This window comes from Hemibagrus wyckioides, linkage group LG03, assembly GCF_019097595.1.
Source record: "Hemibagrus wyckioides isolate EC202008001 linkage group LG03, SWU_Hwy_1.0, whole genome shotgun sequence".
Classification (NCBI taxonomy): Eukaryota; Metazoa; Chordata; class Actinopteri; order Siluriformes; family Bagridae; genus Hemibagrus; species Hemibagrus wyckioides.
Genome location: NC_080712.1, coordinates 23,348,251 through 23,374,530, shown reverse-complemented (window position 1 = coordinate 23,374,530; position 26,280 = coordinate 23,348,251). Strand labels below are relative to the sequence as shown.

General features: G+C 39.9%; 2 protein-coding genes across 5 annotated transcripts in view; one reads left to right on the top strand and one right to left on the bottom strand.

Moving 5' to 3' along the window:
- The window catches only part of thada (THADA armadillo repeat containing), an 83,330-nt gene extending 66,515 nt beyond the window's left edge, over positions 1–16,815 (bottom strand). For 2 of the 3 annotated variants that reach the window (XM_058386496.1, XM_058386498.1), the window contains exons 1-21: positions 16,653–16,799; positions 16,154–16,234; positions 14,733–14,839; positions 12,969–13,105; positions 12,712–12,860; positions 12,239–12,271; positions 12,086–12,134; positions 11,770–11,963; positions 11,553–11,647; positions 11,234–11,457; positions 9,244–9,944; positions 8,665–8,819; positions 8,426–8,581; positions 8,188–8,295; positions 7,379–7,502; positions 6,273–6,418; positions 5,867–6,092; positions 5,612–5,747; positions 4,438–4,574; positions 4,039–4,170; positions 3,646–3,797 (exon numbers count right to left, since the gene is read on the bottom strand). In XM_058386496.1, the coding sequence (XP_058242479.1) occupies positions 3,646–3,797; positions 4,039–4,170; positions 4,438–4,574; positions 5,612–5,747; positions 5,867–6,092; positions 6,273–6,418; positions 7,379–7,502; positions 8,188–8,295; positions 8,426–8,581; positions 8,665–8,819; positions 9,244–9,944; positions 11,234–11,457; positions 11,553–11,647; positions 11,770–11,963; positions 12,086–12,134; positions 12,239–12,271; positions 12,712–12,860; positions 12,969–13,105; positions 14,733–14,839; positions 16,154–16,226 (3,234 nt within the window). In that variant the 5' untranslated portion in view covers positions 16,227–16,234; positions 16,653–16,799. Of the gene's footprint in view, positions 1–3,645; positions 3,798–4,038; positions 4,171–4,437; positions 4,575–5,611; positions 5,748–5,866; positions 6,093–6,272; positions 6,419–7,378; positions 7,503–8,187; positions 8,296–8,425; positions 8,582–8,664; positions 8,820–9,243; positions 9,945–11,233; positions 11,458–11,552; positions 11,648–11,769; positions 11,964–12,085; positions 12,135–12,238; positions 12,272–12,711; positions 12,861–12,968; positions 13,106–14,732; positions 14,840–16,153; positions 16,235–16,652 lie in introns of all 3 variants that reach the window. The other variant, XM_058386497.1, reaches the window with a different exon arrangement.
- Positions 16,816–17,096: 281 nt separating this feature from the next.
- plekhh2 (pleckstrin homology domain containing, family H (with MyTH4 domain) member 2) overlaps positions 17,097–26,280 on the top strand; it is a 30,613-nt gene continuing 21,429 nt past the window's right edge. For both annotated transcript variants that reach the window (XM_058382924.1, XM_058382915.1), the window contains exons 1-2: positions 17,097–17,265; positions 21,395–21,538. In XM_058382924.1, coding sequence (XP_058238907.1) covers positions 21,419–21,538 — 120 coding nt within the window. In that variant the 5' untranslated portion in view covers positions 17,097–17,265; positions 21,395–21,418. The remainder of the gene's footprint in view (positions 17,266–21,394; positions 21,539–26,280) is intronic.

Genomic DNA, 26,280 nt, shown 5'->3' with positions numbered 1-26,280 from the left:
ATCATGTAAACAAACACTCTGCTTACTGACCAAATTATGACCACACACACACCCAACAAACAAAGAGACAAAGACAGCCAGACAGACACACAGAAACCGAGAGACCCACACACACAGACGAGACACACACACACACCAAAGAAACAGACAGACAGACAGACACACACACACTGAAAGAGAAAGACACACACAGACCGAGAGACCCACACACAGACCGAGAGACCCACACACAGACCGAGAGACCCACACACAGACCGAGAGACCCACACACAGACCGAGAGACCCACACACAGACCGAGAGACCCACACACAGACCGAGAGACCCACACACAGACCGAGAGACCCACACACAGACCGAGAGACCCACACACAGACCGAGAGACCCACACACAGACCGAGAGACCCAGACACAGACCGAGAGACCCAGACACAGACCGAGAGACCCAGACACAGACCGAGAGACCCAGACACAGACCGAGAGACCCAGACACAGACCGAGAGACCCAGACACACAGACCGAGAGACCCAGACACACAGACCGAGAGACACACAGACCGGGAGACACACAGACCGGGAGACACACACAGACCGAGAGACCCACACAGACCGAGAGACCCACCCACAGACGCGCACACACAGACCGAGAGACACACACAGACCGAGACACACACACACAGACCGGGAGGCACACAGACCGAGAGACACACACAGACCGAGACACACACACACAGACCGGGAGACACACACACAGACACAGACCGGGAGACACACACACACACAGACCGGGAGACACACACACACACAGACCGGGAGACACACACACACACAGACCGGGAGACACACACACACACAGACCGGGAGACACACACACACACAGACCGGGAGACACACACACACACACACACACAGGTGTGCACACTACAGTTATGGAACAGGTTTCTAGCACGAGGATGAATGCCTGCATGCTGCAACTGTCTCAGGTCTAATAGCATGAATATGGTTAGTATACAGTGACTGGCTTCAGCCGGAGGGAGAGAACCATTTGGAAAAAATGCAGGCGGTCATTAAACAGCGGGGCAGGTTCAAATGAAAGCCCTGCACTAACGAGGGCGGATGTTAATTGAAGGCGGGCACAGCATGGGGTCTCAAGGCTTCACACTGCCACAGACAGAAAACACTTCATCCATCAGTGGCTGGTACCCCGAGCCTGTATTTATCAAACATCTCAGGGAAAGAGAGCGAGAGTACAGCTTGTGAAGGATAGTTTTTTTTTTTTTTTTTCCTTTACTTGAAGTGTTTTCAGTGCATACCTATTCATTACCAAAACCTACTGACCGCAGGTGTTGATATTAAAATCTAACACACAGTCAGGTTCATAAATGTTTGGACAATGATGAAGTTGGTGTTCTCTTAACTATCTACCATGGTGTGTTTTGCATTTGAAATAAAATAATGAACATGACCTCAAAGTGCAAACTCTCGACTTTCATTTGAATTGACCGGACGGCAACTTTTACATGATGGCCTGTCCATTTTATAAAGGTCCATAAGTAATTGGACAATTGGCCTTTCAGCAGTTCCGGCGCTAGATGTGTGTTATTCCCTTCTTATTTCACAACTAAGCAGATAAAAAAAAGTCTTGAGCTGATTTTGCATTAGGTAACAATCTATTATTTTTAATTAAATAGAAAGTCCAAAGAGCCAGTCACTGCCAGAAAAGCAAAATTTGATTAGACTAAAAAAATAAAAACAAACTCATTAGAAAAAAAGAACTTCTTTATGTGTGATCTTGTAAAATGCTCTGATGGGGTCAGGAACACCAAAAGGCCAGAACAGCACGAAAAAAAATACTGAGGTAGATGACAGGAAAAAAAACTTTTCATGGTACACAGCAGAAGTGATAAGATCAAGAACACCCTCCGAGAGGTAGATGTATCTGTGTCAAAGTCAACAATCAAGAGACGTCTTCACCAATGCAGAGGTTTTACTGCAAGATGTACAGCACTGATAAGCAAGGAGTTTACCATCACCTCTGAAAAAAACTGTAAAAAAACAGATCTATTGTCAGATGAGACAAAGATTAACTTGTACCAGAATGATAATAAGAGAAGAGTATAAAGAACAGAAAGAACTAGAAGCAGACCAGCTCATCTTACAGTGTGGGCATGTGTGTGGCTGCCAATGCAACTGCTTCTCTTGCATTTATGATGATTTAACTGCTGACAAAAGCAGCAGGATGATTTCTGAAGTGTAAAGGATCTGTTCAGATTCAGCTTCCAAACTCACTGGATGGTGCTTCACAGTGCAGCTGGACAATGACTCAAAGCAGACTTCGAAAGCAAGCCAAGAGTTTTTCTTTTTTTTTTATGATAAAAAAGTGGAATGGTCTGCAACGGTCAAGTCAATCACCTGATATGAATTCAACTGAGCAAGAAAATGCTCAGAGAACAAGCAGGAACTAAAGAAACCTATAGTTTGAAATGTTATTTGCAACTGAAATATTAAAAATGACCATGAATGAGTGAAAAAAAGTGCTGTAATAACTATCATTCACCTGATGTGAAAGCAAATACCTTCAAGTTAAATCATTTTCATTATACTCCAATATACTCATGTCATTGTCTGTATATTTACAAGCTTGACTATATCTAATAACAATTAAGTAATTCCTTATATAGCAAAGACTCATAGTGTTACATAACTCTCTCATAACGTTTCTTACAAATACCAAATATAGTAAAACATAGAAGCTGGAAACCTTTCATTCGTGCAATTTGTATTTTGATTGGACGACACGTCCTTAGTCTACATTCTACATTCACTTCTATAGAGTAAATAATCCACCTTGCTCATGTTCATTATTAGACCTGTGATTATATTTCACATACACCTTCTCAATCCAAAAGATAATTGGTGCATAAGCCCCAAAAAATAATCTGCATTTGTTAGCAGTAACTGATCAGATGTGAATGAGAGCATGTTTTGAATAACTTTCACGAGAAACTGTGCCAAGTGTACAGGGATAGCGTTTATTCTGGATTCACACCCAAAAAGTGTCCTAAAGTCTCTGAACGAAAAACTAAGGGAGCAGTCACACTGGCAGTTAAGTCAGAAACAGAGCACTGGTTTACAGGAAAAATCATTAATGTGAAACCTGACCCCCTGACTACCTGTAGGAGGTGGTGCACTGGAACCGTGCCACGATTCCTGTGAATGTGAACACAACTCATACTCAGGTTTGCACTTGTTCAGGAAGTAAAGGAACCTGCGCATGTGATTTCACAGATGACATCATTAGTTTCCACAATTCATGTGTACAATGAGTTGGAGACAAGAGTAGCAGCAGAAAGGTGTGGGACACAAAAGAGATGAGATACTTTACTACACATAATTGCACCAAAATTTTAAAACAACCATCCCATCACCACAGACTTCAAATATTAAAACTTAAGTGTTTTTTTTTTTTATTACGATGACCAGAGGGAGTGTACGTGTTGGGGGGTGTTACTTATACCAGATGCCCCTGCCAAGAAGTCCAACCAAAAGATAAGGTTCTTATAAAAGAGCTTTGTGCTGTTCTTATATAAGTACATATAATTACTAGATGTATGTGTGTGTGTGTGTATGTGTGTGTTGCTTACTGACCTGCTCTTCAGTGATCAGGCCTCTGTATGCATCTGTATGTAGAGGCATTCTCTGACACAACTCCCCCAGCAGCATGGACACCTCTTTCATAGTCCTCCAGCAACACACCAACACCATCTGAGCCGTGACCCGATAAGCCTCATGTTCAGATCCTATAGAAGACAGACATAAATCAATATTTATGGGTTTATTTTTAGTATTGTACTATATTCTGACCCAGCCTTGTGTGTAATGACACACTGACCTCTAAAGGACGAAAAATGTACTGCCAGTTACCACACAAGTTTGAGAGCTGTTACTGCTTTCAGCTTTGACAAGAGTGCTGGGTTTTAGAGTAGATAAAATAAACCATGTGAGAAACATGGGTATTATCAGTATTAGGTCGGTTTTCACCGTTGTTTGTGGGCTGAGGTGTGTGAGGCTGCTCTTCAGAGGTTGTGTCCAGTTCTCGGGCAGTGGCGAAGAAGTCATTGGTGTCTCGAGGTTGGATTTCCTGAAGGATCTTCTGCAGGCCAGATGATGTTTCTTCAGAGGAGAAAAAACAAATACACATAAAAGCCCACTTACAGTCAAAACTCATACTTCATGTTAATTCACTTTGCTACCATTTCTTAGCCTTAACATAATATTCACTCTTTTTGCTGTTAGGCTTCAGGAAAGATATAGAGTAAAAAGCCACCATGATGCCTTTATCCAAATAATAAGTAGGTTATGCCTTGTCCAGCTTCCATAGGAATATCAAACATATTTCAATATAAATATATTTTATATTTTCTAAGGTGAAATGCGAACCAGAATCAGTGTCCATTGGGATAAGACCCTCAGGGGAGGAGCTCTGAACGACAGGTGAAACCACATCAGACATCCTGTAGCACTGAGCAATGAGGTCTGACACAACCTGGCTCCATTCAGCCTGCAGCTGGAGGGATCTACACACACACACACACACACACACACCTTGGAATATAGCTATGGCAACAATTATCAGGGTTCAAGCACTTGAAATGCTTGAGAAATGTAAGTGCATGAATAAAAGTACAGTATAGTATGTATTATTTGCGTGTAAGCACTTAAACTGAAGATGGAACAAGACAATAACACTGTACTCGACACGTTTCATTAGGGTACTCTAATGTGGTTGTAAAGAAAGCATCTTAACACACAATATGAAATGGCAGACACCCAAAATGGCAGTCATAATAAACTATTTTACTATTTGACCTGCTAGTTAAATATGCCTCATTAAATCTAAAAATACCAGTTAAATGATTTTAGGACAAATAATACAGCCAAAATCTTTCATATCTTTTCACCAGTAGGCTGCACTGTTTCACAACTGCTCACGTATCCTTCAGGTCTAGGTCTGGACACCAAGACTGGGGTCAATAAGCCAAAGCAGTGTGGAGATATATAATGACATTCATTTTGGAGTACTCGCGGTCAAATTTGTTGACATGTTAAACAAAAATAGTTTGGTCCATCAAAAATGTATATGAGTAATGTATATAAAAATGTATTTGAATAACAAGGAAGATGATTTGAGCAGAATTTGAAGTTTTTGATTTTGAATTTTAGTTAGAACTTCGTTAGAAATATTAGTCTAAAACATCACAGTCTGATGTTCAAGCTTGAAAACCAGTTTTGTATAAATAAATAAATAAATTTACCACAGCAGCACCACCATGTGGCGAATCAGAGCACAACCATGCACTATTTTTGACCATAAAGTACCAACGTCCTTCAAACTTGACTAGAGTTTCTCTAGTTTGAGTTTCACTAGTCTCTATGAATTATGGCTTCGTCATCAGTTTTAGGGCAAAAAAAAATATTACTTTGTAGAAAATCCCTACTATGCAGTTTCAGCTTGAGTATTACTGACAGAATTGTACAATGCATAGTAAGAGGGAAAAAATGTATAATGATGGATGCATGTGGATAATTTGGCCTGTAATGTATGCTGCCATACCCAGTGCTAAGCTGCTGCAGGGCTGCAGTGATACAGTGAGCTCTGCCGTATAAAGGACAGGAAGCAGCAGCTACGAGCAGAGAAGTCTCAGCCTGAGCAACCTCAGCCTTCAGACATGTCATCAAGAAGAGCACCACTGAAACAGGAAACATTACAAAAAAAATGCTCAGCCTCAACATTACAGCATAATATAATTTCACAGAATCAATAAAAAAAAAAGAAGCACATGAGAAGACGAGATATGTATCTACATACCTGCCAGTGTGTTCTTCTCCAAAATGGAGACCTCTGAAGACTGGATAAAATCTGGTAGCTGTAGAGGGACACTTTTCTCATGGGCACAGTGGAGCAGTGCCTGCTGGAGGGCCTCCTGGTACAGCAGCAGATTGAGCAAGTGGGCAGCTGTGACACTGTCAAAGGGCTTGGTACTGGTGCTGAGGTCTAAAGCAGCCTGGAGCACACACTGCAACCTCTCTGGCTCCTGAGCAGCAGCACATGTAGGAAGAATCATTAAAGATCCTTGTCCTCATCATAATTTATGTAGCACGGTGAAATATTAGGATGACATGCTGCAGCATTATCTCTGACTATCTCTGTGAGGCATTATTGTTCGATATCGTTCAGCAATGGTAGTCAGACGAATGGTCGAGCCACAACAAACCTGTAAGCCCACTGTTTTGGAAGGCAGTTTTTGCAGCAGTGTACAGGCCAGCTGTTTCACCTCCAGGAAGTTGCTGGACAGACAGTAGAGGACAGCCTGTGCATGTGGAACAGTCACACAGGCTCCAAGAGCAAAGCTTTCTGGGTCTGACACAGAAACCAAAGAGAAAAAGTATATACAGTAAGTCACTTTCATTTGCATGGGCCTTCACTTTGATCTGCAAAAGTTATTCAGTCTTAATTTCTGAGTAGAATATATAGACAGAGCATCAGAATCACTTGAGAATTTCTTCTCCATTTGAGAACAATGAGAACTTGTCATTTCTTGACAAGTGCTATTGTAATAATAATCAATAATCAATGTTATTCACTTCAACTCAGTGCTTTTAACGTTATGGCTGATCAGTGTACATTATAACTGCTTACTTTATCCAATTAAGAATATCCTAGATTTTGCACAGAAAAAAATTAAGGTTAATCAAATACAATAGATAAAGCTGCCAGTGTGTAAAACACAGTTCCTGAACCTTGCTTCACCATTTTAAAGTGTAGGTGTTTGTCATTTAATATTTAAACCAAACATTAAACTGGAGTCATTTTTCGATGAAAATGATATGTTTAAAATGGGAACCCATGCTTCTTTTATTCATGAATAGCATATCTCTTTAAGCATTCAGAAACCGGATCATCACTGTGTGACAATGTGTAATCTGCAAATATTCCAGCCTAACAAAGACTCAAATTTTACATGACTTCTTTACAAAGCTTAACAAAACATTGCATTTAGATGATATTTAGTCTATACCTGCCCTACTACTACGGCATACAGGTGCTGGCGTGTCAAACTCTAAGGGTACTGTGGCTGTTGGGAATAAGGATAAAGCTGTTCACTTGACAAACTACATGACACAGTGCTTACAAAATGTAAAAGTGTAAAAGGAAAATTATTTTTCATTTAAAATGTGTCCTCTATTTTTCTAATGTTTCATGAAGGTTTTGAATTAACAATCCAGATGTAAGTACAGAAATTAATTTGGCCAATAACATTCTGAAAGTAAATAAAGCTGAATGATGTGTGGTTTATCAGAGGAAAAGACTGAACAATACCCATGCTGAAGGAGAAATGATCAGCCACCAGCCCCAGCAGCTGCAGAGTCACTAAACACCTGGAGAAAGAGGCTCCTGGCTGCAAAACCTGAAATAAACTCTCACAGAACCAGCAGAGGAACTCCTGAGAAAACACACACACACACGCACACACACACATAGTCTCAACACCTTTCTCCCCAGTTAGAAGAAAAACCCAGCGCAGGCTTTATATTCTTTATTATACATTAAAGACTGACTACTAGACATGCTCTTCTACACTTCAACACATGTCTGTTATCTACACTTTTCTGTTCATCACCCCTTCCCTCATCAGCTCCCTAATTTCAGTCTTCTTTCCTGCTTCAAAGCTTGCTTGTATTTAATAAAGCTAATGCACTTGTATATGTATAAAATATGTAAAATACACCTCAAATCTTCTGAATATAACATTACTAAGAAATAGGTGCACTGCAGGATACAATAAGGAATAATGATCTATATAGATCTCTAAAGATATAGGATGTTATAGGATTTTTTATAGATATATAATGATCTATAAATGTCCAATACCATTTTGTATAAATGTGTGTGCGCATAATATGGTGTACCACCAGGAGCACATTTTTGCCTCATAGCCAGTTATTTACTCAGGTCGAATGTACTCAGGATAAAGAGGGTTAGGGTGTGATAAAATCAACATAGGTATGTGTTCAACTTATCTCTGAATACATGAAATACTTCTGGATTCTGAATATCTTCAAAAACCCCATCAATGCGGCTATGTCAGTACAATACCAGCACATTCTACTATACAAATGATACTGTACCTGGTATGTGTTGAGGGTGTTCTGGTCTCTCTCTTTTTGCTGTTCATCCTTTTCCTGTGCCATCTTCTTCTGCAAGGATTGAGTACTTTCCTTCATCCTACAGAGGAGCTGCTCATACAATGCAGAAAGAAGATTTTAAAGAAAAAAGAAAAAAGATTTTAGCAGGATAACCATGTTGCCACATCATGCAACCAATCAGAGTCCTTACAAAACAAACACAACAGTGTGTGTTTCAGACCTTCTTAAATAGGCTGACCATCTGCTGCCTGACTCCAGGTGACTGGCTGTTCAAGTTGCTGGGCAGGAAGTGGCGGATTAGATCCATTTCCTGTGTGGAGAGGGTCTCTGTGCTGCGATGGCTCTCGCACACTAATCCGAGCGCGTCCACACGGACCTAATCTCACACACACGTATAATTTCTTTATACTAAAGCAAAAAGATCTACGATACCAAATCGACATAAAGACTTAGACTCACCTGGTCATGTTTATGCACCAGAGCTTGTTTTAACAGAGGAAGGGGTACCATCATACCCCATAGGTGCCCATCAGCAGGCTTGAGAACTCCCTGAGCTCTGGCAGCACGCAGACAAGTCATCAACGCTCCGAGAGCTCCTCTGCTACCCACGGAGCCTAAAAACCCACAAAGCAAAGGCTAGATGAAGGTGAGCAGAGACATCTCTAATTGTAAATTATAACTAAAGGAAGGAAGCAGGTGGTTAAATTCATCTTTTAATGCTAGTCATATAGTTCTTTGCTTCTTTGTATTAGTTGTAGCAATACTGCAGCTTTGTATTTTGCTTGTCTTATACACTAGATGTACTTTACAACAGTAGATCTGAAAGAAGGGTCTGGGGATCCCAAACAGCCAGTGAAACATAGCCAGCAGGTCCATGATATTTTTAATTAGTTTCCATACTGATTACATTCCACCATTATCTATATTTGTTAATGAGTTAATAATATTACCATTACAAGTTGTATCATTTAACCATTGGTTGCACCATGGTCCTTAAACACGTCATTACATAACAAGTAGATAAAGTTGTCCTCTCACCATACGACCTGGAAGGCATGTCCTGCAGAGCCTGCACCATGCACCCTAAACTATCAGGATTACAGCGCAACAATTTGGGCAGAAAGTAATCCAGAATATAAGTAGTCTGCTCCATCTTAGCAGTACATAGCACCTCCAGCAGGGGGATGACCCAAGTCTTGTGCCAGTCATCCATCCAGCCATCATCACTGAACCGGGCACACAGCTGGCCCTTGTGACTCACAAACAGCTTCTCCAACAGCTCACCGGAGTACGTCGCCAGCGTCTGATCTCCCATGAGGGCTAGCAGCCTGGAAGGCAGACTGGCATCAAGCTTGAGAAGGTACTCAGCACCTAAATGCTCAGCCAGACATGCCAGCGAGCCATACTTGCCCTTTGTATGCCAGTCGAGTGCCAGCAGGCTGTGAGTCAGCTGGATAATGTAAGGGTCAGTGGTCAGGTCGGATGCAGGGTCACCGGAGTGCTGGTGGAGCAGGAGGAGGTTTCGGAAGAGGATGCGGGTTTGGTGGCGCACACCATCTAACGGGTGCTCCCAGTGGGCGTAGACGTGGCGGAGGAGGCGCGAGGGGAGCAGGCACTTGCCACAGAGTGATTGGCAGAGCAGAGAAGGTTTGGGTTCAGCCTGGAGACAGTCAAACGCAGCACTGCTCCATAGAGATAGAACTCTAGAGACCACCATTGCAGTGCTGGACTCCTTCACTCTACATAAAAGACAAAAAATAATCACCAAATTATATATACAGCAATTAAATTCTATATCTTGACTCAATATCATGTGCAATTACTGTCAACATTTTCAATGAAACTAACTGTTATGTAAATGTAATAAAATAAAGATATTTATTTATTTATTTAGATGGCCAAAAGTATCTGGACACCTGACCATCAGACACATGTGCTTTTTATCACATCTCCAACTGCTATAAGAATAACTGTCATATTGGAACAGGTCTGGTCCTCTTCTTTTCAGTGAAGGAAAAGTATAAAGCTACAACATAAAAAGACATCCTATCCAATCCTGTACTTTCAGCTTTCTGGCAATAGAGGAGGAGGAAAATCACCAGATTGGTTTGAGCTTACATGGAGTATATAGTAACTCAAAAGCACTCTTTATAACTGTGTTGAACAGAAAAGCATCTCAGAATGCACAACACATCAGACCTTGAGGTGGATGCAGAAGATGATCATATCAGGCTCTACTCCTGTCAGTCAGAAACAGGAATTTCAGGCTAAACATCTTGGATATTTTGTGTATGCTCATATGCTTTTCTACTCAACACAGCTAAATTATAAATTATAATTTTTTAATAGTCACATACAGAATCATACACGGTACGACAGTGAAATTCTTTTTACAACTGTCTGTGTATAAATAAATCAATTTTATACTATTATATGATTCAGTCTTTTCAGGCAGCTCAAACAAACCTCACTCAGTGTTTTTTGCTGTTTGCATCATTCTGTGTAAACTCTAGAGACTGTCGTGTTTGAAATTCCCAGAAGATGAACAAACCAGCTCACCTGGCACTAAAATCCATGCAAGTGTTAAAGTCAAACACACCTATATCTTTATGATTTTATTAATTGTGCCGCTGCCACATGATTGGCTGATTAGGGAAATGCATAAATGAGCAAGGCTAAAGTGGTTCCTATTAAAGTGAATGGTGAGTTTATAAAAGTATTTGTTTATTTTGAAATTATCCCTTGCTTTGTGTTACATTATATACCACAAACACACAAAAAAAAGCATTTTAATCTTTTTAGACAATGTAACTATTTGCAAAATGATGACAGACAGAAGACATCCATGTGCTATGACTGATGGTTATGATTTAGTCATAAACCATAATAAGCATTTAGCTAATTAATGTGACAATATCAGCCTTTAGCTGTGAATAGACCAACTGTAAGTCAAGACATTTTGGGTTTGGGGCCAGTATTACACAGATTCCCATAATGTAAATGTGTCAGAAGGTGTTTGAGCATTCACCTTGCATCAAGAGACAGGATCACATCGGGAATGAGGAGCAGCAGTTTCTCGTCCTGTAAGCCGAGCGTCCGACCTCTCCAGCTGAGCATCGCCAGAGCTCCATGGCTCAGATACAGAGCCAGAGCAGCAGGCCTGATGCTGACATACAGCCCTGCACAGCTCTCTTTCAGCCACAGGGGGGCAGTGTCTCCTTCCTGTTGTGTGCACTGCAACAGTCCTGCCACCTTCAATGAACATTTTAGAAATAATACAGTATGTTAAAATTGAAGGGTCAGACTTTAGCAACTATTGTACTGTGGAGAAATACAATATCACGCACCATAACAGCTACACTGTCTCCATTTCCCATGACAGACTTTATCAACAATACTACAGCCATCCCAGCTGTGCTCTGCACTGCCTGAACAAACTCCTCTGGACAAAAAAAGAGAAATTAGAATTAAAAAAAATTTTTAATGAGCTGGAAGATGATTTTAGATACATAACACAATAAAACTGTTAATGTAATGCCATCAGTAGCATTCACTCTGACCTACCATTGGTGAGAATTTGTGTATAACACTGCAGGAGTCCGCTGAAGGCTTGTTGGAGAGCGCTGCTGGTTGACGTCTCCAGCTGGGCAGCACTGATCAACTCCTGAGATCTCTGTATTACCAACATGGAGGCTTTGACCACAGCCAGACAGCTCTGCATGAGCTGGGCCTGGGCTACATGACGACCAGCCAGACCTCTGCATAAGCAAACACACACACAAGCACATGCATATGCATATTAAAGAGGATTAATCAATAGTGTTCAATCAAAGTGTTCAATACAATGTTTAAGCTTTAAATCTTACTTTATTTGGTTTACCTGTTTTGCTCTAGATATTCACTCACAACCTTCTGGAAGAATTGGAGTACTACAAGGAAAACATGAGACAATCTGAATAAACCGTAAACATAAACCAAAATTAAAATTAAGGGGTTTTTCTTAGTCCAAAAGGAATTTTTAACGAATACCAACCTTGTGTTATTAAGCGATGGATGCATTTCTCTCCTGTAGCAAAGAGCATCACATATTAAGAGAAAAATAAACAAATATTAGTTGTGGATAGTAAGACACAGACAGAAGTGCAAACACTGCTAAGAATTAAATGCTATCTATCTTGGTGGACAAGCTGAGACCCTTTTTCCCCCTCAGATGTGCAAAAAGCAATAGCAAGAAAAGAACAATGCAAAATTTCAATGTGACCTTCATAATAACGGAGTTTTTTTTAAACAGTCCAAAGACCCACAGTCCATCCCACTTAAGGCTTTTGAATTCACCTGGATAAAGTCATCACAAAACAAAAGCACCTTTTTGCTTTGCAGTGAATTAGCTATTCTGCTGAGTGAATACTATTGGCAGAAAAAGCAGAAAGTTTCCAGGTGTCTCCTTTATCGTCATTGCAAGATGTCAAACACTGTACAATGCTTTGGCTGCAGACAAAGACATACCGATGGGGCAAGAATCGAGACAAGAAGTGATGCAATCTGTGAGATGGTTGTAATGCTCGGAGCTCCGAGAAGACAGAGACGCAGACAGGCGCTCAGACAGACAGCACACAGCTTTCTCCTCCAGCCAATCAGGAACATTTCCTAAGGCACTGTAGAGATAGAAGGGGGAAAAGAGAGAATATAAGGAGAGACAGTTGTGTAATGTAGAGGAATGTGTATATGTATATTAGAATGACAGAAGGTAAAGGACAAGGTACCTGGCCACAGCCCTCCTCAGCGGATTCTTAGCCTGCAGCCTAGTGGTGTATATGACCGCCAGAGTGTCCAAGCAGGTGAGGAGTAAAGGATCAGGTAAAGACTCAGCCTTGGTCACATGTTCCAGCATGGAGCCTGCCTGCAAGATCCCAAAACACACCAACATTGTAATTCTACTAAGTGGCCATTGCATCACTGGTACTGTGTAATGTAGCTATTAAACTACTGACCATACACTACCTGTTGCTATGCACAAATTTTCAATCTCTTCCCTTCCCCATCAAACAATAGAAACAGACCACAGAACCATCCCTGATGAGAAATTATTCAAAAGATGCTCATTCAAGTGTAACAGATGCAGCAGTGTATCTGTGTACTGTACTTACTGCCCTCTCATTTGACACAGTTGCCCTGTTCATGCACTCTACAGCTTTATATCATTTAAATGGATATTTTTCTCGATCTAGCAGCAGGTGGACAATATAACAAATATATTACATCACAACACTAAAGAGATTTCTGCAATATATCATATGTATTTAGGTTTGTTAAGAAATTAAAATAACACTATCTAGATCAATTCTGTAAAGTTTAGAGCCCATATGTGGACTATTCAAAACCTCATTTTGGTCTTTTTATATTACAAGGTGCACTATAATCTTATCTTAGTTATTTTTGAGCACACGCATCTGTAACATTTGTGTAATTCTGAGTCGTTTTGGTTTCTTTGTGTATTTTTGTTTTATGCGGCGTATTGAAAATCTCAATAAATATAATTACTCAAAAAAAAAACACACACTAACTAAACTCACTCTAAAAGGGGGAGATTTTATTATTAATTATTATTAATGTTAAGAATTAAACACTTTAAATTTCAAGATTAAGTACCACATTTGATCACATCAGCCACTTATACTTAATTTATGCAACATTTATCAATCCTTTTGTAAAGCTGTGTGCAATAGTTTCCGCAAAAAAAAAAATTCTGACAAACTTAGAAAAGTTTCAGAAATGCTGATTTTCTCCAGACTTGTGTGTGTTAACAATGATAACTGATTTACATATGTTATACCCACAAAACTCCATAAAAGGTAAAGCGTACATTCAATTGTGAGCATGAAAAGACCAATCAGGGTAAAGCCTGGAAAAAAAGGAACAATTAATTTTTTTCCTCCACTAATGCCACTATATAATTTCTTATGTAGTCACTCCTACTAATGATTTGTGCATAAATCTGTCCCGATCCAGATTTATCCTCTTTTTATAAAAGAGGCCTGGAAAATCGTAATATAATTTAACACCATCATATTGCCCAGCCTTATATCCAGCTATGCCACTGGGGGTTCAAAAACCTCAGTGGTGGTTGATTTCCAATTATTCACATAGTAGAGGGGGATAAAAAATTCTGCACAGTAACACATGACCTATGTAAACCTATAAAATGCATCTATATGGTAGATTTATCTAATAAAGTGGCCTGTGAGTGTAGGTCCAGGGTAAATATACCTAATAGTTTATATGTGCATATGTGGTCATTATGATAACAGAGTCAGTGTAACCTAGCAGACGTGCACCTGGCTGTTTCTATTGTGGTCACACATCATTGAGAATTTAAACTGAAAACACAAATATTAGGACACACTTAAAATTCAACTAATGTTTGCAAAAGTCCCTCAACAGAATGTTTCCTAATTCATTTCTTAAATAATAAAACTATACATTATTTCAAATCAAATTGAACCGAATAAATATGATCATGATCACACCTTTGACACAAGCTGGACCTGCTGAACTGGGTCAGCAGAGGTCAAACACTCCTTCAGCACCTGGGCAAGCTCTTTGGAGTCGTCTTCTCCATCTACAGATAGTGAAGCTAAGAAAGACAGTGTGTGTACAAGGTATGCTTTACATGGACAAAATGCTACTGTAGCACACATTGCTGAAAAAGTTATTGCTTTTTTTTATATGAAATATAACAGCACACAGAGTCCACACATTTCTTTGCAAACTTAATTTATAGTAAGGTAACATGTGACGAACATTTTGTGCTCTTTTGGTACTTTAAAAGACTTTAATTTTACGTTACAGATGTACACCGATCAGGCATAACATTATGACCACCTGCCTAATATTGTACACACACACACACACCCCCCCCCCGCCACAGCCCTGAACCATCATGCACTGTGTATTCTGACACCTTTCTATCAGAACCAGCATTAACTTCTTCAGCAATTTGACCAACAGTAGCTCGTCTGTTGGATCGGATCACACGGGCCAGCCTTTACTCCCCACATGCATCAGTGAGCCTTGGCCGCCCATGACCCTGTTACCGCTTCACCACTGTTCCTTCCTTGGACCACTTTTTATGGGTACTGACCACTGCAGACCGGAAACACCCCACAAGAGCTGCAGTTTTGGAGATACTCTGATCCAGTCGTCTAGCCATCACAATTCGGTCCTTGTAAAAACTCGCTCAAATCCTGCTTCTAACACTTTGAGGACAAAATGTTGACTTGCTGCCTAATATATCCCACCCACTAACAGGTGCCATGATGAGGAGATAATCAGTGTTATTCACGTCACCTCTCAGTGCTCATAATGTTATGCCTGATCAGTGTATACATGCATACGCTTGTCTCTTTTCATGTTTGTAAACATTTTGCATTTTGCATAATTCATAAATAATTTTTGATATTTTAAATAATAATATTACAAATAATATTATCGCTAAGGTATTTTGATGTGGTCTAATCTGGCCTGGTTATGAAAAAAAAATTAAAAATCGGCCCCCACTGATATATAGGAAGTAGATAAATATGATTCAGTTATCATCAAAAATAATAAAAAAAAAATATATATATATAAAGAAAAACAATTAAAAAGAAAAAAAAAAATAATAATAATAACTTATGTTTTTATTTTATTTTTTTTTACTATAAATCGTTTATTAAACAAACAAATAAATAAATAAATTTATTTAATAAAACAAACAAACCTCGGTTGCCTAATCAACTGGAAAAAGTCTTAAAACTGATTTAATATCTTGCAAAGAAGCATTAGAGTTTTCAGTAAAAGTGGCGTGCATTATTCTTAAATTGCGTTCATTTCCGATCTGGAAACCACAGCGTATCATTTACATGAGTAAGCACATAGCAGTAGAAATGTAAAGTGTAAATCAACTCACAGGTCAGGATCTTCAGCTCAGTGCTGTCCAAAATCACAGCCTCCACTTTGGGCGCCTTCTTCTTCACCACCATGACTGAACCTGAATCACAATAACAGCTGCATATGGGATGACTGAGACCACTTTCACGATTCATGACCACTTGAGTATTTCAGGTGGGAGACATTAAACAAAGTCCAGGCGAAAAAAAGGAAAGACAGGAAAATGTCTCAGAGCTGACACACATCTCAAATAAATGACACAACGGAAATACCAGAGCGCCTGCTGAATAGAATGAGCTAATGAACTGCACTGGAGGAGGATGGGGGGAAAGAAATGCTTTACGAGAATACATTATTATATTAAAATCGCATCACTGTGATTGTCACTGTACATGTGAATTACTGGCTTTACTACACTTACTACTAGCCCTTCTGTAACGTGAGCTGGCACACTGATGCTAACCGGATACATGCACTTTTTCATTTAGGAAAAAAGATTCAATCAAATCTCCACTCACCAGCATTTAGTATTTAAATAAAGTCTTTATCGGGCATGAAAAACTAGGCTTATATCTTTATTACACACTACCTAACGTTAATAAATCCACGTTGTAACAAGTACCTGGTTACTTTTCAGTAAAACTCACCACCATAACACACACGTGTTATACGTCATTTCCGAAACGACCATAAAATACAAACAGAATCATATAATATACAAAGTGCACTAGATAGGGTGTACTAACCACTACGTATTGCAGTCTAGGTAGGACTCCTATATAGAAAGTTGAAGTTATTTGGAAACAAGTCTACGTCGATTGGCCAAGACGAATAATCATGGGCGTTTCATTGGCTGGACCGAGTGTCAGTTTAAGACGAGCTTTCTGTGAGCTGAACTTTAGAGAACCACACCCACAGCTGCTCCGATTGGCCCGGTCAGTGACTGGCACGCCCATCTCCCAGGCAGTGGCGAGGTTGTGGTGAGATGCTGCAATGAAAAGTGAGTGAGAGAGAGAACGGTGTGTTTTTACAAGTTACGTGAGTTCCTGAGGAGACTTTAAGAGCACGAGGCTTCACTGAGAATAAATATGGAGTGAAAGCGACAGCTATATTATCATCTATTTCGTTTGGGTAAGATGTCATTGTTTCACTTTAAATGCTTTTCCCTTTCAGGATGAGGACACGCGCGCGGCTGTGTGAGCGCGCGCGTGCGTGCGTTTGTGTGTGTGTGTGTGAGTGAAGGGGTGTCAAAAGTAATGTACGCTTCGGTGCACACATGATTTCATGCAAATGTAAAAATAATAATAATAATAATAATGTCCCACTATGGTATTGATATAACTTCTACTATTGCATGTGATCCGAAGTTCTCGATCCGATGTATTTTAATAAAAGGAATACAGTATACAGAAAGTACGCAAAATGAGTTGTCTCTAAGGGTGTGACGATATACCGATCTGAGAGTGAACCGTAATAATGAACCAGACAAGTTAATTCAAACTCTTTGTGGTAATAAAACAAAGAGGGAAATAGAGGGAATTAGATCCACTCCTCCTTTTCCCAAGGGTGATGAGACAACGCTTCATCATGTTTCCTCATTAATAGCAAAACAGAGTAGTGTATAATTCAAACAAGATCTTGATAGAGCCTCCTCCTCCTCCTCCTCCTCATTCTCCTCTTCATCATCATCCTCCTCTTTACGAGTCACTGATCTTCCTTCTGGTTGGACTTTCAGTTGTTGGTGTGTTTGTTTTTAACTAATGAGTCGAACAGGATGATCCAGATGTTTGATGTGAATTAAATGTGAAGAATATACTTCTCTATGGTCTGGAGGTTTTAAAATAAGTAAGTATATGTTATAAATCCAAAGGTCCACTATGAAGAACTGCTTTTATTTCAGCTGTTGGAAACAAATATCATCATTCATTCTTCAGTAAACACGTCATCCTGAACACGGTTGAGGTGTATCCCTGGGTTAACACTGGACGCAGTGTGGGAGAATTCACCCTGCTTGGAGTCATCACAGGGCACAATATATACACACACACACACACACACACACACACACACACACACACACACACACTCATTCAGACCTAGCAGTTTAACATTTTAGCACAGTCAGGCTGCCTGTGATCATGGAAACTCTGCACAGGCATTAACACATGCTGAGTATCAAACCCTTGGAGCTGTGATGCAACAAATACAAATTGTATTTCAGAGTATTTCATTACTTTATGGCACAGCAGGTAGTGTTGCTGCTTTACAGCTCCAAGGTTGATTTTCTGTGCATGTTCCCTCTGTGGCCAGGTTCTCTGATTTCCAACCAAGAAACTCTACATTATTGTTCAATAATATAATTATACTTATAATGATGATAAGGTTGGAACGTATGCTTTACAATCCACTTTAATAGCACCGCTGAGATACACATCAAGAGCTTCAGTGTTGTGTTGAATGGAGAAAAAGTGTGGTGTGGTTCTAGGTGCCAAATGGGCTGATTTGAGTATTTCATAAACTGCTGCTCTCTAGAGTTTATATAGAATGGAGCAAAAAGCAATATGTGTGTGAAGGGTCTGCAGGCTGAAATACCATGTTGATGAGAGAGATGATTAAAGAATGACTAGACTGCTCTGAGCTGACAGGAAGTCTACAGTAACTCATATAACTCATATAACAAATAAGCACTCTTTATAACCTGGTGAGCAGAAAAGCATCTCAGAACACACAACACATCAAACCTTCTCTAATCTTCAGCTGGCCAGTCTGGGTAGGTCTGTGCCTATGATAGCCTCAGATTCTTTGTTTTTATCTGATAGGAGCTTGCTGTTGTAGCTTACCCACCTCAAGGTTTGATGTTTTGTGCATGTTGAGATGCTTTTCTGCTCACCACATATGTAAAGAGTGATTATCTGAGTTACTGTATCCTCCCTGGCAGATCGAACCAAACTGACCATTTTCCTCTGATGTCTCTTAACAATAAGGCATTTTTACTCACAGAATTGTCACTCAGTGTTTTTCACGACATTCTGTGTATGAAACGGAGCTCAGCAGTTTCTCAAATACTCAAACCAGCTCATCTGGCTCAGACAACCTTGTCACAGTTAAAGTCACAGAGGTCAAACCTTTCCCCCATTCTGATGTTTGAACATTAACTGAAACTCTTGACCTGAATCTGCATGATTTTATGCATTGCGCTGCTGCCTCATGATTGGCTGATGGCATAACTGCATGAATGAGCAGGTGTACAGGTGTTCCTATTAAAGTGCTCTGTGACCGTTCCAGATTTAACCCACCCGGTTTAGTGCTTTCATTAATACCATCATTATAGCACAACACTGGAATTCAGCAGTCTGATTGGTCAGAAGATGTTGATTAAACAGCATGGCACTCCAAAAAACATGGACAACATGGCACGTGACCGGTTTATATCGATATGGTTTCTATAGTAACAGCTCATTCACATGAACTTGTGTTCCAGACACTCTACATAAACTACAAACATTTATATAGTGAAGCTTTGTGTAAGGTGGTATTTATTTAGCATATATATATATAGGAGGAGGCTTCAGTATCAGAGGTAAAGTATTCTGACGTGAGAGAATGGGGGGGTCAGTGGCTGAGAGAAGAAAAAAAGAGGCTAGTAACAGGAAATCACTTTAGTGGATGTTCCATAAATAGATCACAGTGTTGTCGTTTAAGTAACATGAAACCTTTCTTTTGGGAACCTGCTGTAGGATAAGAGGAATAAAGCACTTCATGATGTCCTGTTACAAAAAAAAGATACATATATATTTATATACACACACCTCACACTACAACATTATGTTTTATCCATCAGTCCATCCTGCATAAGGTCATGGGGACTCTGGGCACAAGGCAGTGGACACCCTGGATAGAGTATCAACCCACTGCATGGCAAAATCATACACACTCACACACTACAAACACTTTAGAGAGACCAGTCAACCTACAACTCATGCCTTTCGGCTGACGGAGGAAACCGGAGTACACAGATGAAACCCTCGAAGCACAGGGAAAACATGCAAACTTCACACACAGGCTAAATGCAAACCACCATGCCCACCATTATGTTTCATGCCTTACTTAAACGGTTAGTTATGCTCGCTATTGACTCACGTGACTAACTTGTGGTTTAATCACAACCACACAGCTGCTGTGCAAAATTTTTTTCTAACACATTTTGTCTTCAGCCTCTGTCGTATGACTTCTGTACAGTTAAATCAGTCTCGATTTCTAATTAGAATTTCAACGAAAAAATAAAAAGCTGCAGAAAACTATTATAATGCTGCATGTTAGTTAAGAATATGAAGTTGACACACCAGACCACTTTTGTAGACAAAATACAAAAAGTCTGTGAGGTTTTACCTGCATTAATAAAAGCAAAATTTTCTTAGAAATTCTTGACAGCTAATTTCCTTACAAAGCATAACAAAATATATATGTTTAGTTGATTACTGGTTATTGATTTTTATAGTTTTTTTTACATAGCAATGTTTAATTTTCATTCTTTTTGGAGGCATCATCTCTTTCCACGTGTCTAAGATGTTTACAGTGTAAAATACATGGAACTGTTTTGTCCGGATATTATTAAGTAAATTAAGTAAAGGAACAAATTTATCATCACATCATCTTTGAGTCTCTAGTGTGTGAAACCTGTTCTTTTCATTTACGTTACTGATCTCAAAGCACAAATTCCTCACTGAAATTTTTTTTTTTTTTTTTTTTTTTACATATAGATGTTCTTGAATTAAGACCAAGTCTATAATAAGTACCGCTTAGAATAAGGATGTTCTCACCCTCTGTTCAATTTCGCTCCATCTTCTCCTTCCTCCTGTAACTTTACCTTCACTTGACATGTGTTTTTCATAACTGAAATGCGTACAATGGAAAAGTGTGACGGTGGACCCGATTTGGCTGGTCAGAGTTTGTTTTGGTAGTGGTGCGTTTATCCGGGGCCCTGCCCATGCCTGGAACACTTCAGCGTATTCACATAACCGTCCTTCTGTCTTTCCGCTGCCTGCTGTGGCTTTCATAAGTATTATTTTCCCTGTTTAACATGTCAACTGGCACGGCTTTCCAAAACAGCAGTCAGAAATTTCAGTTTTTAAAATTCTTTATTTCATTAAAGCCAGACAATTCAATACAGCAATGTGTGTAGGCATAAAATAATGTAGTATTTATATTATGTTGTGCTGATGTTCTTCATGCCTTTGCTAACACGCGCGACCGTCCTTAGTTTGTTCCAGGACAGAGAGGCAGCATGAGCGAATCCGACGAGGCTTCGGCAAACGAATGGAAGGAGAAGTACATGGCTCTAGAAGCTCTGCTCTTGAAGTTCCGTGGGCAGATGAGCGTGATTCGAGACCTCACCACAGAAAAGGTTAGCATCTCCACCATCTGAACATCAGGCGACCCTTCTGATGTTCATCTGATCGCTCTGGCATCTTTAGAAAATCATTTTTTATTTAACCTCATGCTGAATAAGTAAAAACGACACCCCCATGCCTTACTAAAGCGCCTCTAATTACAGAGCAGCGATGTGGTTTTACTATATCTGCAGTGTCCTCCCACAGTGACTTACTGCCTGCTTCGCTCACCCGCATTTTAACTGAAGCATCTGGAATATCATCATCTGTTAACATCTAGTAGAAATTCTGTTCATTAAAATGCTCAACACAGCTCTTTAAGAGAGTCAAACAACTCCACACGAAAGTATTTACCATGTTTGGTTTGTTACAGCCACAGTGTGTGTGTGTGTGTTTGCGCGTGCTCTATGGCCTACTTCTTTTGGTCCGACTCAGGGGAAAACTGATTAGAGGTTAATATAAACAGACGTTTGGCCACAGGGCTCCAGACTGCTGCATTGTGGGACAGTATAAACTTCAGAGAAGTATAGACTTCATTGCAGACGCTAGTGTATGACATGTATGTGAAAGAAACATATCGTTTTTTATTATTATTATTTTTATTTTTATAGGTACTGCATGTTTCTGTGAATATACATGCAAATACACTACTGAAATATCCCGAGATTCCCTTTTTTTCTGTCGTAATTTATTAAAAATAGCCCCTCCATCACCCGTCAACCCCACACCACACCACAAACACAATGTTATGTCAGTTACATCATTCAAACTTGTTATAAATACGCAGATAGATGATACAAATAACAACAAATGAGAATATTAAAGTCCAGAAGTAATAAACTAAATATGTTATAAAATTATTATTATTATTGTTAATCAGCCAGTCATCAGAAATTAACAGTGGTAAGATGTCAAGAAAAGGAGCAAGGGTACAAGAGTACAAGGATCAGGAGTACTCTACTGTACAAGTTCATTGGTCCAGTGTTTTTCCACTCTGGACATTCTGGACAGACTTTTTAAGTATACTGGTTTTTTTTTGTTTGTTTTTTTTGCTGCAGTGCTTTTTTTCCCAAGCAGGATAAAACACTCCTGATGAAGTCACAAGAAGTAAGCTGACACCCTAGTATCCAATTTTTAGAACTTAAGTCAGTATGAGACTTCAATTAATGTATTAATATATAAAATATATGTTAATGTATTTCCAAACAGCATCCAGGATCTGACAACTCCAGAGCAAGGCTTTTATTTATAAATTCATTTTTTATTTGCAATTTAACAACAGAACAGGATCCTCCCATGCCCCTTCACACACCCACATGAGGGCAGAGGGAGGAAAGGGGTGTGGGGATTAATAACGTACATAACTGTTGCTTACAATCCATTGTATACAGTCAGATAAATCGGATTAAAAGTGTTTGCACTGTGTTAAATTCTTCTCACAGGAATTTAGAGCTAACTTTGCCACATCGTTTTGTTATTGTTAGCCATAGTGGGTACATCAGGTAAGAGTTCAGCCCTGATCTCATCTTAATTTCTGTGTGGAGTTTTGCACCTTTCTCCGCTGTGTCCATGTGAGTTCCTCCCAGCTCTCAAAAAGCATGCTGGTAAGTGGATTGGCTACACTAAATTGCCACTAGGCATGAACTGTGTAAATGTGTGTGTGCATGGAGCTTGCAAAGGACTGGCATCCGTTCAAGTGTGTATTTTCCACCTCAGCCACAGAGTTCCCATGAGAAGCTCCAGATCCACTTCAACCCAAACCAGAATAAACCGAATATTAAAGATTAATGTATAGGAATGTAAAGGAATAATTGGTTAAAGGCTCCCAAAACTAATTTTCTTTGTGACACTAGACTTTCAGCATTTGAAATTTCTTCATAAACCTTTGTGAATATGGGTGGCATTTTTTTTTATTCAGATAAGGATAATGATTTTTTTTCAGGGCAAGCTAATTGAAATCATTTAACTTATCAGCACGCTGTAATATTCACTGTGCTAATTTGAAAATAAATTCATTTCCGGGTCATAAAAGTATCTCAGTTACTTTCAGCTGACATCAGGCAGTATCATAGCATCATGGCATAGATATTTTATTTCTGTAAAAGCATGCGTGGTATTAGGTAGGGGACACGGTGACCTAGTGGTTAGCATGTCTCATGTGGACCTCCCTGTGAGGGATATTTGTCTCCAATCGCCTGTGAACATGCCATATTCTTCTTGGGTTTTCTCCCGGTACTCTGGTTTCCTCCCCCAGTCCAAAGGCATGCAATACATGGCATCTTTAAATCCTCTAATGTATGTGTGTGTGTGTGTGTGCCCTGTGATGATTTGGCACCCAGTCCAGGAGGGCCCTTGCTTTGTGCCACTGGAATAGACTCCAGGCTCCTCACAACCCTGTGCCAGAAAACTGGTACAGAAAATAGATGGATGGATACATCAACCCTGGTTTATCTATTACAGCACTGTCTAATATTACCCAGAGTGCTAGTTTGGCAGCATCAGGCATGGCTCCTGCTTGCTTGGAACAAATACCTGGAGCAGCACTGGTCTGAGTGCTTGTATATGTTCTGTTGATTCCAATCTTCTAGCTGAATTCCCAGTCTAATAAGCCAACGGTCATTATTTTGACCTCTTCACATACACACACACACACACGCGCGCGCGCACACACACACACACACACACAAGCTCATCAGATAAAGATCTCCCCTTAAAACCGGTCATCACTGTGCCTTGCTGCTCATGGGCGTATTGCTTCCTGATTGCTCATGGGATTTACTGAGCACTAGCCATACTAGATTCTATTTATTTATTTAGCAGGATACAATATTGTATTGATGTTCACAGTGCAAAATAAATCTGATGAACGAACGTATGCATAATATTTTAATCCTGGATCTGTTTGGTACTGTGGCCTATAAGAGTTGCACTGAGGTTTAATAAAGCTTATACATGGCAGATCAGATTAGAGGACAAGGGCAGGGATTGGCCAAGAGAAAGTAACTAAACGAAACTCTTACGAGAAGTAAGCACTCGGAGATGAAAGGAGAGGGAGTGAAAGAGTAACAGAGAGAGAATGGAGGGGGCAGCAGACAGAGCAGAAAATAAAGCATCCCGTAATCACGAGACACCCAGGGGAGGAAATGCCAGGGTTGGTAAACAGAGAGTATGTTATATGGGAAGTCAACATGCATCACACACTACACAAGACTTTTTTAGAATAGGAATACATCATGTTTTCTTCATCATGTCCAGTAGCCTAATTGCTGAAGGAGACTTTATATGTGCTTTAGAGAAATTCTGTAAACTTACTCAACCTTCCATGCTGACCATCAAACACTAATTCGCCCTCATTTTCTAAAATGCATTTCCATTACTGTTAACATCAAAGATCTTGTAAGAGTTTGCGTATGTGACTTCATGCGTCTTGCAAAAGGAAACCACACACACACACACACACACATATACACACATCAGTGAATGTCTATACACTGAGAGCACTATGCAAAATGGAGAATCTGTTCTAGGTTAGCGCTCGCTCCTCTCTGTGCCCGGCACGCCCAGATTGATTCCACATTTGTGTGGGTGGTGGCCTCAGAAATCCAGAGCCAACTGAGCATAAGGCAGTGTGAGGGTCCAAGTAAGCACTTGCGATTTTCCTGCTCCCTGCAGCACTTGCTTCTCACACACACACAGTTATTCTGTTCGCCTGGAAACAACACACATTTAGATAAGGGCATAATTACTGCATGATGTTCACAAACACTGTTCTCTTACTGGGGGTTATTTATATATGTTATGTATATACTGATTTTATATATAACAAGACCTTTCAGAATGATCCGGTCTCTCCAGCGTGTAGAGCGAGTCATGAATGTGTTTGTGTGTCAGTGTACAGATGCTAGGTGATGCTGGGGAATTTAGAGCGGTGGTGTTGTGCTGGGTTGTAACACAGACAGGCTTTGTAAGCTCCGGTGGGGCTGCGGGGAGGGCGAGCCGCAAAGCACATGGTTTGGAATGTTAGGAATGGGGAGGCTGACTGCAGCACGGCCTATATGGCATTGGTTTATTTTGAACTTTTCCAACAGTGCTGTTTTAACAGTTTTTAGTGATGAAAGTGTCAGACTCCGACATTTAGGGTGGGTGGAACATGTGTGTACACAGAGGTGGATGGTGTGTAGGGGAACAGTACAGTAGATGCTTTTAACTCAAGCATCTCATACATGTAAATGAGAAGCAGCATCTTGTTTAGCTTTTTTTCCATCATCAGCTGGTATAGATAAACAGGTTTATCTGATAGTCATAAAAAAAAAAGTTTGTTCAGTCAGTTATGCTGAGTTTATTAGTGGAGTTCATGAGGTTCTCAGCAGACCAGGGTAGGTTTAGTAGATTGCTATATAAAAGGACTTTTATAAAAACAAAACTGTGCTTAACCCTGGGTTAATGTAATCCCTGCTTTATATTCTGGGTACAGGAACGTTTCACAATTAATTTAGAAGCCCAAACTTAATTTAGAAAGTTATGGCGGGATGCTTAGCAACAGACTCTAGGTATCTCAGAAGGTAGCATTTTATACATACATTTGATTCAGACACACCCAATATTTCACAGCTCATATGAATATGATGAGAAGAGGTCCTTTTACTCTGATAAAGTTTATTCCTACCAGTATATTCAAGCACACAATACATGTAGATTTCTGTGTTTAGATGTGACCAAAGTTTCCAAAATTACAACTTGGATGGTTTCTTCTCAT